This window comes from Anarrhichthys ocellatus, unplaced genomic scaffold (assembly GCF_004355925.1).
Source record: "Anarrhichthys ocellatus isolate YVR2014 unplaced genomic scaffold, GSC_Weel_1.0 scaffold2, whole genome shotgun sequence".
NCBI classification, from domain to species: domain Eukaryota; kingdom Metazoa; phylum Chordata; class Actinopteri; order Perciformes; family Anarhichadidae; genus Anarrhichthys; species Anarrhichthys ocellatus.
In genome coordinates, this window is record NW_022280032.1 from 8045080 (window position 1) to 8060504 (window position 15425).

At 40.5% G+C, this 15425-nt stretch overlaps 1 protein-coding gene and 2 pseudogenes across 1 annotated transcript; all 3 read right to left on the reverse strand.

Annotated features, from left to right (window-relative positions):
* Window positions 1-11: 11 nt before the first annotated feature.
* Window positions 12-11829, reverse strand: LOC116390091 (neuroplastin-like). Its single transcript, XM_031859374.1, has 8 exons — window positions 11501-11829; window positions 5450-5618; window positions 5229-5323; window positions 4357-4490; window positions 3992-4265; window positions 2362-2368; window positions 1115-1191; window positions 12-948 (listed from the first exon to the last, which is right to left on the reverse strand). The coding sequence occupies exons 1-7, from the start codon at window positions 11589-11591 to the stop codon at window positions 1131-1133; spliced, it is 831 nt and encodes a 276-aa protein (XP_031715234.1). The 5' UTR covers window positions 11592-11829; the 3' UTR covers window positions 12-948; window positions 1115-1130.
* On the reverse strand, window positions 5626-7087 carry LOC116390098 (neuroplastin pseudogene; annotated as a pseudogene).
* A 603-nt stretch (window positions 11830-12432) lies between the features above and the next one.
* On the reverse strand, window positions 12433-15419 carry LOC116392023 (UDP-glucuronosyltransferase 2C1 pseudogene; annotated as a pseudogene).
* Between the last annotated feature and the right edge of the window lie 6 nt (window positions 15420-15425).

Below are 15425 nucleotides of genomic sequence, written 5' to 3' on the forward strand. Positions count from 1 at the left end.
AACAGACACACTTCCTTTTTTGAGATATTTATTCTTAAAAATGAGTCGGGGATCTTTGAATTGCTTCACATGTATCAGTCCTGACGTTCGCCGCCTCCCACGTCAGCTATAGAGAATTCATGCAGCTGTGTAGTACGCCATCAACGCTCTACGGTGATCCTACTAGTTTAAAGCTTTGTCACAGAGAAATCAAAAGCTGCGATGGTTTTCAATATATTGATATGGATAATAATTGCATAGGATAATAGCCATGCTGTACAATACACATGATTATAAAACAATATGTTAGAATGGTTAGTACATATTTCCTAAAGTCGGTCTAAACAGTGTTTTATTATCTTCAACATTTAAGTGCATCATATCATATGAAGTCTATATTATTGGTGATCTGATACATTGTTATAGTGATTTAATACATACAGTAAAGAAAACCTTATTCAAATTTAGAGGGACATTGCAAAGCCCTTAAAATGCAATAGATATTTTCTGATAAAATGGTATGCAGTGGTATGATAAAACTGTACACAACTGTCATACCCAATTATGGAGGCATTTTGTTTACATTGCCAAGTTTTGTTTTTCCTCTAGAACACACAGTACGGATTATCTAAATGAAGCCACTCCCAGAAAAAAAAAGAAAAAAAAGCCGTTTCTGTATCAAACAGAAGGTCAACATCTAGCATGCATTATTTTAGAAATAGTAAAAATGTAAAATTAGTGGATAAGAGGGGAAAAGAAAAATCTCTAACGTCACAACTGCATGCAGCAACAATGGTTATAATGTTAATTTCATATTCCATATTCGCACCCTCACACAATAGAATCATAAGGCATGCCTCATTGAACTCCTCCTCAACCATACTTGTAGTGGCAGATACATCCTCTTTACAACTGGTATGGACTCCCTTCTCGTTTACCTTCATATGGTCAATACATGTGCAATGAAGCCTGCAAATAAAGAGAACATTCGACTCATTAGAGCAGACTGACAGTAGTCTTATTTTGGTTGAGCGCTCAGTGGTAAGATCATCTGGTGGATCATATTGTAACTTGTGGCCACAGGCTTGTAATACATATTCAGCATCAGACTTCCTCTAAATAATGTAATACTTACTCAGCAGACAGGCTGCTCAGTTTGTATTCCTCTGGCGGAGATTCTTGTCTTTGTGGTTGTTGGTTGAATTAGTTTTGCTTTAGCAGGAAGAAAACAACACTATCAGTTCATACCTGAAATAAAATCAGTCAAATGATTGGCAGAAAATAATTTTCATCCCGATTCTAATAACTGTTGAATCATTGCAGTCATTTATCAACTAAAAACACAAAAGATTTGCTTTTCTCTGTTTTACGTATTAAAGTCACACCACCGCGTAACGGACTTTTAGCCTAATTTCTGTAATTTTACAGCGTACTAATTCAATTTAGAAAAAAACAAAACCGTAGATTAAAGGGGCACTTCACTGATTTTACACACAGTTATTCAGCCAGTGAAACAGTTGTATGTCTTCTGTGGCTACGGGAGCTTTATAAAGTCTGAGAAAATTATCGGGTGAAATACGCCTTTAATCAATACTGGAAAAAAATACTTAGTTCAGCTCTAGTGTACACTGAATGAACACAAATTAAACGTTTCACTCTGGGGGAGTATAGCAGACCTGGGTCCAGTTACATATTTATTAAAAAATGGTTAACATTATTTGTATCCTTTACTTCAAGTCCCTTGTTTATAAGCAGTATAGATACATTTAATAAATGGTTTATAACACACTAGTTGTAAGCAGCTATAAGAACATTTCAAAATGTTTATTAAGTATTTGTCAACAATTATAAATTCTCCTTTGAACTGTATTTTCTAATTACGACAAATGTGTTTTAGTACATCATCATTTATTTTCTTGTTATACACCAGCCTCCTTATGGGTGCCCATGGGAGGAGGTATAGTTGTTGACAAATATATTAACACTTATTCCTGCTTACAACTGCATTATAAACCATTTATTAAACGTTTGCATACTGCGTATGTCCGATAATATGGTAAGTTAAAAAAGTCATTCAAACTTTTGAAGTCTTAGAGCATCATGGGCAGGGCTTCACTCATCAGGACAATTCAGATGATAACTTGTCATTGACGGCCACACATGTCGCATATATATTTCACATATATTTCCCTGGGATTTATATGAAGGCAGCAAAGCACTATCGCATGATGCTCCCAGATATTTGGGACACAGATTTGGGGTGTACTGCACACTGAGCTCTAAAGAGAGTCAGGAGTGGATGCATCATGACAATCTACAACAAAACACACGTTATCAAGTTAAACACAGAGAAGTTATTGGAGGTAAATTGTCTATACTTACACTGGACCTGAAGGGTCATCATCTGAGGCAACAAGGGAAAATATGGAGAAATGAAGACCAAAAAATAAAATAAATCGCAAGAATGTTGCACACGTTGATGAAGTGAAACTGTTTTTTTTTTGTTTTTTTTACAAAAAGCACAAAGCATTAAGAACAGTAAGTTGTGACTGACACATGGTGCTCTTCAGGTTTACACAGCGTTTTATGTTAAACTGTACTGCATGTGCAGATCGTGCTATGGGATGAAAACATCGCCCAGATGAAGTAACAAAATAGTAAAGAACAGGCTGTCATGCCACAGGAAAAAAAACACCACATGAAGTCACTCACAAAACACAGAGTGCAGTTAAATCCAGCACAAGACCACATTAAAACAATCACATACAGGCAAAATTCAAATTGTCATGCACAGACAGGCAGCGTTCACAAAGAACAGCTGTTCACTCAAAGAGATTAGTGAGGAGCAGCTCCATTAATATCAGGTAATAACGTCATTGAAGCAGTGTCAAGCAGTGACAGCAGAAATGACTGATTGCATGCCATCTCACGGCCGCGGTTTGATGCAAAACATGAAGTTACCGTTTGTAATAAAATCTTAAAAACTGAAGATTTAGAAGGGCATTTGACACTAACGCTGAGGCTGAACCTGAACAGAACCATGTACTGTCCTGTGAATTGGAAGAAGATGAGGCTGAACGCTTATTAATAATCATGAAGCATGCAAAGTCTCACACTTACCACAAACATGGTTTTAGGTTATGCAATTTGGGGAGAAGGGGAACAATCTGTTAAAATATTTAACAGCCTAAACTAACCTACGTAAAACATGAAGTATCAACATTTCATGTAAGAATTTGCTGAATGACTCACGCCATCCACGTCCATTTTGTAAGACTGTGCAGATTCTCAAGGTGACTTAAACACCCTGTAATGTACCATAATGACAATATATTTCTCAAACTGACTGAATGTCACAGCTCTGAGCTGTCAGTCATTCGCTGCACATTGCATCTGATCAGCATGTGACAACATCAAAATTCAGTTTGAGGGGAAAAGGTCACCTAAATACCATTGATCCATAATTTATGATATAGCTTTGACTCTTGGAAGCACTCAGTAGTATTAGAAAATCCCCAGGCTGGCATACACAGATTGTATAGCTAAATGATGTGTCTCGTGGTTAAGCTTGCAGCAGCTCGGGGACGGCACAATGTCCCTGGAAAGCCGTTAATAATTGAAACTGTACACCACTGCAAAACTGCAGTATCATATTTCTCATGAATATTAAATGCATGAAATTGTCCTGACAAGTTGCGACCTCCTGCAACAGTGTCTGCCTGTTGGGTCAACCTCGCCAGACTGAATTATTGAGTGCAGGCACAGCACAGTGTCAGGTGACTCTGTTAGTGTCTCCTGCTAAAGAATGACTTAAGCAGACAGCTAAAAATAAAGTGTGCCTTCTTTCATGGTCGCCTGATTGCCCAACACCACACCGACGGGGGTTCGGGATGAAAAAAAGACTTAACAGGAGAGATCCATGTCAACTCCGAGCAATAAAACCAGTTTCTCCTCAGACATATTAAAAACACTGGTATAATAAGAGTCCTAAGCGCCACCGCTGGTGACTCACCGTCTTGTAAATCCTCCGGCTTCTTACGCTTCTCATAAACAACGATGATGACGATCAGGATGATGATCTCGGCCAAAACCCCCAGAAGAGGCCATAAGGGGGCCAAGTGGCTTCGAACCCTCAGCACGATCTTCTCGTCACGGCTGCCGAGCATGTTGGTGGCATTGCAGTGGTACTCGCCTGGATCTAAGGTAATGTCCAGCTCCACAATGTGGAGCTCGGTGTAGTTGTCTCTGCTGCTAATGAAGAAACGTCCGCTTGAGTTGTCAATTTCCTATATAGGGAGAAGAAAGAAATGTACTTTATAATGTTTAGGATTGACGATATGTTGACTATATCAGGGAGTGTATATTGGTATCACATACCCTGGGAATGCCGTTGTCTAACTTACGCCAGGTCCAGACCGGGTGAGGATAGCCCACAGACTTACAGTAGAGAACAGCAAGTTGGCCCTCGTTCTTATTCTCACTGCGCTTGTGGCCTGTAATGTCAGGAGCAGCTAAAACAAAATAACAAAGATCAGATGTTATAATACATTCAAGAAATTCACAAAGTAAAGTGTTACAGGTCTACTGTGGATTCAGTGATTCATAATTGTAGGTATAGGAATGAGATTAAATAGATTACAAATTTGTGCTTTTCATTATTTAAGTAGAAACGGATAATAAATAGTTGTTTTCATTGCATCTATTGTTTATATAATAGTTAAGTAAGCAATGCTTATAGAAAACAGCTACGCTTTCCCTTCACTGTGTTGAGATCATAAAAATTATTATTATTTACTCATTGAGTACTTTTCAGGCCAAATGCACAAAGCACGATTTAAGAAGATGACAGAAAATATAATTGGCATTAAAAGAGCTGCAGGAGGGTAAAATAATGCAGCAAACTATAAACTATAAATGCCACATAAAATCCAGTTTTCCTCCATAGCGATGCGTGTGACAGCAGAAAAGGCTGACCAGATTTTAACGTTGAGACATAATCCCTTGCCATCAGACAAACAAGACGCCATCTGCTGCCACTGAGCCGGGCATTGGTTGGATGGAGGTGTCAAGGGCGCAGGCTGCCCCCCGGGCAGCTAGCAGAGCCGTTTGAAATCACAGGTCCTCACATGACAGCGCTGCTAGTGCTCAAGGCCATTCGGGGCCATTTTTAAATCAGGGGCATCTCTAATGTGGCCTTGAAACTGACAAAAAAAAAAAAATCCGCCTGCAGCTCACAAATCAACACCTACATTTAACTTCTATGGTGGCGTTTGCTGGAGGAGCCATCTCGAAGGTGTAGACACACATGTACCATCCGGCGGCATCTCCTCTTGGTTTCGTCAGCCTGCAGAGCAGAAAGACACCTCACGTGAACCCACAACAGGCTAAACTCCGTGTTTCTCACACACTCACACACACGCACACGCACACGCACACACACACACACACTAAAGTTTGCCGTGACGCCTACTTGTACTCAGTGTTCCTGTTTGGGCTGCGTGTTTCCGGGATCTCCTCCCCGTTCTTCATCCAGTAGCTCTCCTCGTGCACACTGTGGGCGCTGGTCAGGTTGCACTGCAGTGTGTAAGAGTCGCCTTCCACAGGAAGTGTGGCGTGTTCAGAGGCGGAAATGGACGGCTCTGTAAGAGAGACACAGATCAGCTTGGACAGAAGTGATGTTTGCTGGGACTCGTGGGTGGAGGATGTAAACGCACAAAGGGTTCGGACAGACACCACAGCCAGCCACACTTTATACAATATAGCACAGGAATAGAGTTGTGAAGTGGGAGGAATTATTTCAGGCATCCAGGGTTCCTTAAGTAGAAGTAGTCATTTTCTGTGTTGGTAGTTGACTGGGAAGTGGGAGCACTTCCAAGGTTCGATGAAACTCCCTCGGTTGAATCATCAGTACAACAGATGTCCATCTGAATTAGAAAAGATCTGGTTCTTCAACAAAACATTAAGCTACAAGCCTGTGTGCATTTGTTTTGGATACTCTGAGCTACAGAATCATTTCGGTCAGTACCAAAAAAGTGTTGAGATTAAACACCCAAATTCAGCACCTGCATGTTTTAATTTGAATCTAGATTTCAGATTCTGGTACAGCTGCTGGTGAGCAAACAACAAACAAGTGTTAGAAACACAGAAATAATGCAGATTAATATAAGAAAAAATAAGAAAATTAAATTGAATATAATGTTATACAGTTCACAGAAATTAGAGGATGAGAGCTAAAGGGAGAGAAAAATCAAGTAAAGGGGAAATGGAGACAGGGAGTAGACTGATGGTTGAAGGTTGTACTGAACCAAGGGATGAGCACAAAATACTACTCAACTAACTGCTAGTAAAAGTAAATAAAGACTATTTGGTGGCGTTTTTCTTCTAGTGGAGGATGGTACCGATGGAGGAAGCTACAGACCCTCTGGTGAGGTTTGAGGGAGGCTGGATCACACAGGAACTGCTAAGTTTGGTTGCTAACGGAAGGGAAGAGGGTGTTTCCTCTACAGTGACCACTCACTCTGCAGCACCATTATAGTGGCCTGAGCACGGATCCAGGTGGTGGCTGGATTTTGGTGCAGGTCGTTACGTCGCGGGTCATTGCTGGCTCTGCACTCATAGGTCCCAGCATCGTCCAGCGTGAGATGAGAGACACCCAACACGCTTGCGCCGTTGGAGCCGTAGGCCGTGCTGATGGACACCCGCCGCTTACGGGCGCCGTCCCACAGCTGCCTGAAGGAATCGACTCGGTTGATCTCAGAGTACCACCACTGGATTTCTGGGGTGGGGTTTCCCACCACGTCACAGTACAGCTCACAGGTGTCGCCCGTGAGTTTAGTCTCAGAAAACGGGGATTTCACAAAGCCCGCTAGTGGAGGTGGTGGAGGTTTAGAGGATAGCATGTCCAGAGATAAGCCCCCCCCCCCCCCAAAGGAAAGCAGGTGGAGAATAGAAAGGCAAGAAAATAACAAGGTAAATTGAATGGGAAGAAGAAAAGGAAAGACAAACAGAAAAAAAGATAATATGAAATAATACAAAAAAAAAATGGACAAATGATCTTAAAGTGAAACAAAGGTAAATTCACGTAAAATGGAGAAGATGGGAAAAAAAAAAAAGAGTAGAAAATGGAAAAAATCTTAAACCCCCAAGTCCCAAACTCAATTAAGTATCATAGAAGACTTAAATTACAAATGTGGAAATAGAAAATTGTAGGCATTTTTAGCATTTAATAGTTGCTGATTCATTTTGTTTTCAATCAACTAATAGTTTCAGCTCCAACATAAAACCGTCGAACACAAAAACACAAAACAGTGAAATCTGCATCAAACTGTCCGTCAGGAACGGCAACATCAACATTTTTGGTAATAGAGAGAAAAGAGAGGCAACCTCAGATCTACCTAAAGCCATTATTGCTGCTATTTCTAGGAAGCTTTCATTCAAGTCCGCTGGGACGTTGTACTGAGGTGGCTCTCACTTGATTTTGTCCAATTAATGACATCGTATAAATTTGTGTCGTTCTCGCGCAGCACTCGCATCTAAAAGTCCTCCAACTGACCCTGTCATTTTCAGTGCATCTCGCCTGTATAATGAAAACAACATTAGTGCTACACAGATTGGACGAGGAGGAGGAGGGGGGGGGGGGGGGTTGGCTGTAATCATAAGCATGGTCTTTATGCACATTGAGAGGAGATTTATAGAAACTGCAGCTTTGGGTCTCTGGGGAGCGTGTGGGCGCATGGTGATGGACCACCTCCGTTTCCATAGAAGCACTCTACGGCAACAAAGTGGGAAGAGGAAGAGACGACCAACCAGACCAGGCAGATCATCACAAGGCACAAAGACATCATAACCCTGCTGTACAGCCCAGAACTGGTACATCGAGACCAGAACATCTACTGTAGGAACAAATAGATTCCTACATACACAATCAGCTGCCAGTTTATTAGGTACCCCGTATTAAAACAATGCAGTCCAATACAACAATCCTGCAATACATCCTCCCTTCATGAAGGCTATATTGTTGAATTATTGCATTATACTGACAGGTGTTCATTATCTAGTCTCATTGATACTGTTGTATGTGACTGCATCAGTCAACTGAGTGTTTGTAAGTAGCAGTAAACAACCGGACTGGGTCTGAAAACTAAAACCTCAGCTCTTAACACAGAACTGCTGAGAGACGGTTCCTGCCACCTCGGATAGTGTGCATGTGTCAAAAGTTCTGAGCGAGTAGCGCTGTACTGCACACACACACACACACACACACACACACACGTCTAAATGACATCACTCATGTCAAGTTGATGTTAGTTTAGTGTTGTGCGTGTCTCACGTGTGTGATCTTAGAACTATAAAGGCTGCATTGCACTATTCTTTTTTTTTTTTTTTAATACCCGATTAATCTTAAATCGTCAACATATTGTTAAGCTTTGAATGTGCTAGGCTGCTACTAAGTGATCATTTTATTTTTTCCAATTCAATCAATTTTTTAAAAGCAGGCTTAAAAACCTGTTATTTTCTGCTTCCTTCTTATGCCGTTTATCACTTTTCATTTCTATGTTTTCTTTTTTTGTCCACGTGTCACACTTCATTAATTCAATATTTATTATTTCCAGATTGTTTCTTGACATTTAAATGTCTGTAAAGTTTATTCGTTCTGTGTTTCTATATCCGTGTTTTATTTTCTTGTTTTCTTGGTGAATATTTGAAAGTGTGTGTGCAATAAAGCCAAAACCAAAACCACACAGTGTTATTTTCACCACCTGAAAGCTCTATCTAGTGAAAATCATTTGCATTATCATTTATAAGACTGTAAAGTACTTCTCTCCAATCAGACACTTTGATGTTTTAGTGAGGACCAATCACAATCTGCCTTTCAGTCACTTCCTGTCAGCCCCTTGTGACTGTAAACTGAGAGGATGGTAAATATAGCGCTTGTACCAGAAAATAGGAAATACATTCCCAACTTCATAACCTTATAACTACACTTTCAATTATTACTGGAGACTGACATGAATTCATATTGATGCTAATTTGTGGTACATTATTCAAACCATAAATGTGACAACCTGACAACAGAAGGCCTGGAATAGTCATGAGTCTTTCATTGCAGATATGTTCTCTATATCTTCTATGAATCCACTTAAACCAATAACTATGATATAGTTCTAGCCACTGTCCCAGTTACTGCAGCAATACATATTGAATTGGATGCTAAATTAATATTCTATCAGAACAGAAGTGACTACACTAACTGTAGATTAGAAAAAGCATAAAGCATATACGGATTATTGCATGTATTTAAGCGCTGAGTATTGTCATTTTCCACGAGTGACATTATTGTGATCTGATGTTTACAGAAAATAAAAGTGATTTTATTTAAAAGGAGTATAAAGATTATTTCTAAATAAAATTACTTTTACTACTAATAAAACTATAAAAATACTCTGCAGCCATCTAGTTTTAATATGCGTTAATAACCAAATTTATCATTTGATTTTAAAAGTTCTGCTCTTACAAACCACGTCTCTAATTGTCCGGGGATGTTGATATTTTGTGTGGAGGGTATCAGGGAGCATGAGGAAGAGCTGAGCTATAAAGAAAGCATCCAACACTTTACAGTATTAAGATGCCTTTGATTTTGATCAACAGTCTTTTATTTTCTGACATTGTATTGACCAAACAATGAATGAACAAATTTAAAAGTAATCTGATAATTAAATAATTAAAATAATCAATATTTTAGGCCCGACAGCAAATGACACAGATGATTTAAAGCTTGTGATGTATGGTGTGTATTATATACGTCACTTGATGAACTCTATGTTGATTACAGAACAACTTAAAACCTTTACGCCTCAACTTTATTCTCATTCTATATTATTGAATAACATATCCCTTTAATATTGAAACTATAAATGTAAGTAACCAATTGTTTGTTAGGATAATTGCACTCTGACCTGCTTAAACAATAATATGAACACAAGACTGATCATTTCCAAATACTCATTAATGGAGCAACAAACTCCTCGGTTTGCATTGATCTGTTCATTAACTGAGACCTGCAGTTATTGAAGTTTTTGTTGTGGCTTTTGAGTGAAAGTTCTAAATAAAATAGTTTGAATGATGTAAACTGTCTCCTTGTTAAAAGCCACTTCAGGTCAAACACACATCCTTAGGGAACTTTGGTGGGAATAGCTTCACAAGTGAGCAGCCATTAGCAGATAAAAATGGCTTCTGTGATGAGGCTGGCCTCTGTGCCCGTTAATAGCATTACCAGACTCAACTAATGGTATGATTATCAGTATTTAAAGTATACTGTGGCATTCTCTGAGCCATCCATCCTCTCTGGACTTGAAGAAGATAAGACAAATTCGCACTTACTAGCGGTCTGTCAGATGAAAAGGCATTACATTTAAGCAGAAGTTTATCTGCTGGCGTGCTGATTGAAGAAGAGATGTAATGAGTGGGTGAGCAGTATAGGAGATGTGTAATGCATGGTCAACTCAAGAGAAGGCCCGGGCTGAATAAATTCTCACTTACTGTTACACAATGTTTGCTAATCAGACTTACAGCATCCACCACCGAAGACTCAGCTGAGACGGGTTTACACCGTTTGGGGGGGGGGGGATTTATGAGCAGAGGGGTCAATTGGACAAGTAGAACCGCACTGAGAAATCAATTCCATTCTGCAGTGCAGTACATCTCAGCAAAGAGTTAACAGATTCACTGTTGCAAGAGGACATTAAAGCCATGGTTTCAGTGCAGCATCTCCGATCTAAAAATAGAAGCATGCAGCAAAACGGACTGGTGCCATTTACTGCACTTCGGATGTCCTACATCTAATGACATGTTGTGCTCGGTGCTCGGTCACAAGGACCTGGACTGATGCAGGGAATGATCTCACCCTGTACGAGGGGAATTTGGTGATACACTGCTGGATACTGAATTCCTGAGCCACATCCTGACATACCTGAGCAGACCCACGCGTGACAAACAGCATGATGACTGTGCGAGAACCAATCTCTAAGGAGAGCAGGGCAGGTTTTTGAACTTCAGTGTGACACCATTTCCCTACATCCACCTTCTGCTAGTATCCCCCCGACCTAATGAGCAGAACTTGTCCTTGCTGCAATCAGCAACCGCTCATGTACATGCAGCTCCACACTTCAGAGGACATTTTAGGGACACAGGCCTGCGCGTGGCCCACTTTAGCCCAACGAATAATCCAATTATGCATTGACACTTCATTTCAAATGCACAGAATGCCAAAAAACAGCGCTTTATTCGACTAATAGCAGTTTCTTACAGTGCAACGTTGAAGGGATTATGTAATGAAACCTGGTTGCTGGTGAGATACTCGTGATGGACAACGTTCTTAAGAAAAGACGCATCTTGTAATGATTAATTAGAAATGCCCCACTGCAGAAATGCAGGCGACATCCCTCCCTAAAAGCCCCGCATTTTCGCCATGACGTGAGAATAACCACCGTGTAGTTTTCTATAAGAAGAGGTCGGTTCCTACCGTTCTGGGAGGAGACAGACTGCAGCATTAGGGCTCCAAATATCGCCACCGAGAAGGACATGACTGCAGCTCTTCGTTTGCCAGGTATCATCTTCGGAGACTGGGAGGGGGGGCCTGGAAAATGCCGGTAGGACCGAGCGTTAAGGTGACCTGAGCGGGATGCGATGATGCGGGACGTGGATTCACCTCCACACGTATCACGGCAGAGACAGAAGTGTCGCTAGGTAGACTAGCGGGAGCCCTGTGTTAGCTGGTTACCTGTGCGGCTCTCAGCTGTCAGCCCGGTGCAGCAAGGGAACCACCTTTTCTTTTTTCTTTTTTCTTAACCACCCGTTTAATCTTAAATCGCGCGAGATCTTGGAGGAGCGCAGAGACATGCGGGTACATCCACACTACGTCCCATCACAAAGTAGAGCAGAAATCAATTATATTAAAACAGACAAAATGGACGCTATTATTTCTCATTTAACAATTAAAAACCAATCAAAAACGAGTAATTCTCAGGTATTAATACAACTGTAACGGCACCCAGAGCTTTACAAACCGCTACTGGTCTGAAACAGTGGGTCAAGCAGTCTCTCAGTTTGACATAAGCCCTGACCTTAACAGCACCTAGAGCTTTAAGTAGTAATCCTATTTCTCTTTGAACTAATATAGGGTAATGACAGCCTCACGCACCTTTGTCACAGTGTTACCTTGTCCCTAAACTGAATTGAGCCTGTTAAGTGGCCTAAACATACTTTACTTGTGGTTATTGTCATTGGAATCATTTCATACTCATTGCTGTGACTCTTACTGGATGTGGATTCTGTGCAACTCATTGTTACAACATACATCATATGTACAGTTACAAGGATCAGCAGACAGAATAAAGCAAAGTGAACAAACTGGAGAAGAGGCCACTGATACTGCAATACTGCATCCATTCCATTTAATTGATACACCGAGGTACAGAAGAAACACAAAACGCAAAAGCATATGGAGGAGGCAGAAGAGTTGCTTTGTATTGCTTTAAAAAGTGGTATCCAAACCATAATCATCCTTTGCTTTTGAGTCTCTTAAAGGGCTTATGATGGTGACCACTCCTGATTCAGATATTTCTGTTATTCTGTTCTATTGGATATATTTTATAGTTCTGGAGGAGAAGCTTTGGGCCAGCTCCTCAACTGAGTTCATAAAAAAAGTTGTTAAAAGTTCTTGTTTTTATGTCATGATTTTGGGTTAAGATTTCATACATTTTTTAGTTCAGGTTCTCTTATTATTTCTTCCAGTTAATTTATTAAGACTTTCCCAGATCAGTTTCTCATTTCCCCTCGCATTATTAATTACCCAAATGAAAACATTTAGCTTTAGCCTTCCTTATGTTTCTTTCTATCTTATTTCGAAGGGATATAAAAGTGTGCTTGTCATTACTATTTACTGATTTAAGTGCACTTTTCAGCGCAGCATCTCGCTCTCTCATCTGTCACCAGAGGGCGTCATTGAGCCATGGTAAAGGGTTCTTTTGTCTTGGTTTGTATTGCACCCTTTTTCTAAAGGAGGATTTTACTTTGTTAATGGTAGTCAAAAAAGTATTGCTACGGTTATTCTTGTTGGTCCTTGCACCAGTTGAGTAAGATTGAACTGGTCTGTTATCTTCTTACGTGTCTTCCTATCTAATGGAATTTATTCTGCATAATTTCCTGATTGCTGGATTTAGCCCCTTTGATTTCTCTTTGGGAGGATTTTGATTGTCGGAGCTCGTATTTTCATTAGTATTCCCAAATGACTAATTATACTAATGCTGTCAACTTCAGCAACATCACACACAGAGAACTGTTGGGTTAATGTTTGGTAAATCTTGAATTTTGCACACAAAACCAACATTTTATTTTTCACGTCATTCATGTTTAACTTTTCTCCCAACAAGAATAATTCTCCACAGTAACATTACAATTGAAATGCAGGTGAATGTTACAAGCAAAACAACTGCCAACAAAGCAGCAATGACATCAATAGAGTTGTAAACAAACCAGGACATTTTGGTGGACTGAGTCTGCAGATGACGGGCTCCTTTGTGTCTGATGACATATTCTATCCAAAACACTGCCTGGTCCAGTGGTTTCATGGGCTGATCTCTGTTCAGCCTTGAGAGCCTCTGCATGTTTTCCCTGTAAGAGGAATTGTAAAGAGCCGTCTTGAGGGCATCTGCAAAGATGTGTCTGTCAAGCTTGGTAATATCAACAATCACAGCTCCTCCCTTTGCTCTGATTCTGGAGAGGTTATCAGGCTGGTCAAAGAATAAAGGAAGTCCAACTACAGGAACTCCGTGATAAATTGCCTCCTGAACCCCGTTAGTGCCTCCGTGGGTCACAAACACTCGCGTCTTGGGATGTCCTAAGAGGTCTTTCTGTGGCAGCCAGTTGACTATTAATGTGTTGTTGCCTAGGTTGGCTGGCCTTTGTCCCGTATACCTCCATACGACCTTCTGAGGCAGCTGGGCGAACGCTGCAGCAATCTCCTCAGCGATATCTTGAGGGAGCTTCCCGACCAAAGTTCCTAAGGTCATCATAACGACCCCGTGATCTCCAGAGCTCTGGACAAACTCCTCCAAGTCTGCAGGGAGTGGCTTTGGGGGCTTGCACTGAAATCCACCCATGTAGATTATATTTGGCATTGTTGGATGTGGAAATTCAAAGACAAAATCATTCCTTATAAGCCAGATGTCTGCATCCAGAAAAAACGTTGAGTAATCCACATCGGGACCAAAGTACTTTTTAACTACTGGTTTGTAATGAGGTTCCGTGATTAATGACATTGTGTACATCCCTGAAATATAGCTCAAAACATTCTTTATTCTTTGTGGGAAGGTCATCTTATCTGTCAACTCTGTTGCAGTGAAAGGAATGTATGACAAAGGTGAGGGGGCCATAAGGAAATGAGCTTCACCTTGAATGGTCCACCTGACATTAAAAACAAGAGGAACTTGGAGCCGACGTGCCAGCATTGCCCCGGTACCGACACCAGGGTCGGTCAAAACGACATCATATTTGGCTTCATGGAAAGACTGCATCAGGTTTTCATCTTCAAACATTTGAATGGCCAGTTCACTCATTCCCTTGTGGAGCTGAGAGAACTGTCCCACAACCAGCCGCTCCATTTGAATACGATTCCAGATTTTAGACCAAAAAGATGCATGCCTACCCTGAAGCCGGATCTCCAGCTGTCGAGACAAAAAGTTTTCAAAATAGTTTTGCTCAAATCCACCAGGGCTAGGAACAGTGACAGAAGTGTAGAGCGGAGACTTTTCACTGATGTACCAGCTATCGGACGCCCGAACCACAGTGACCTCGTGGCCTTTGGCATGCAACTCCTCTATGATTACTTTCATATTTATCCAATGGCTTCCGTCCAAAGGGAACACCAGGATTTTGCTCCCAGATGCACTGGAGAGTTGAATCAAGAAGAGAGCAAAGGTGATCAGAGATGAGGAAAACAGCTTCATAGTGACGTCCCTCAGAGACCTAAAAAAAAGCACAAAAGGAGATCAAAATGCAATTTTTTCCCTTTACAATCACATTATAACATGAAATACAGTGGTGGATAATAACTAAGTGCATTAACTCAAGTACTGTACTTGTAATTTTTATTTACTTTTACTTTAAGAAACATTTCCCCTCTACAAACTTCTCAGATGGCCTCATTTATATAACAGCTTGAGGCCAAAATACACAAAACAATAAATTAAATAACATTTTCAAACATAAGTTTATAGACTGTTAACTAATATTATCTTTTGTTAAACTTTACACATACAGTACATGCAACTACCAAGACTTGCACTGACCATATCTCAACAAAACACACATTTCATGGCTGCTTTAATTTACGTGTGCACAACAGAGCTTTTTATTAACACTTACCTAAATCCAGAGGTACAGGAAAG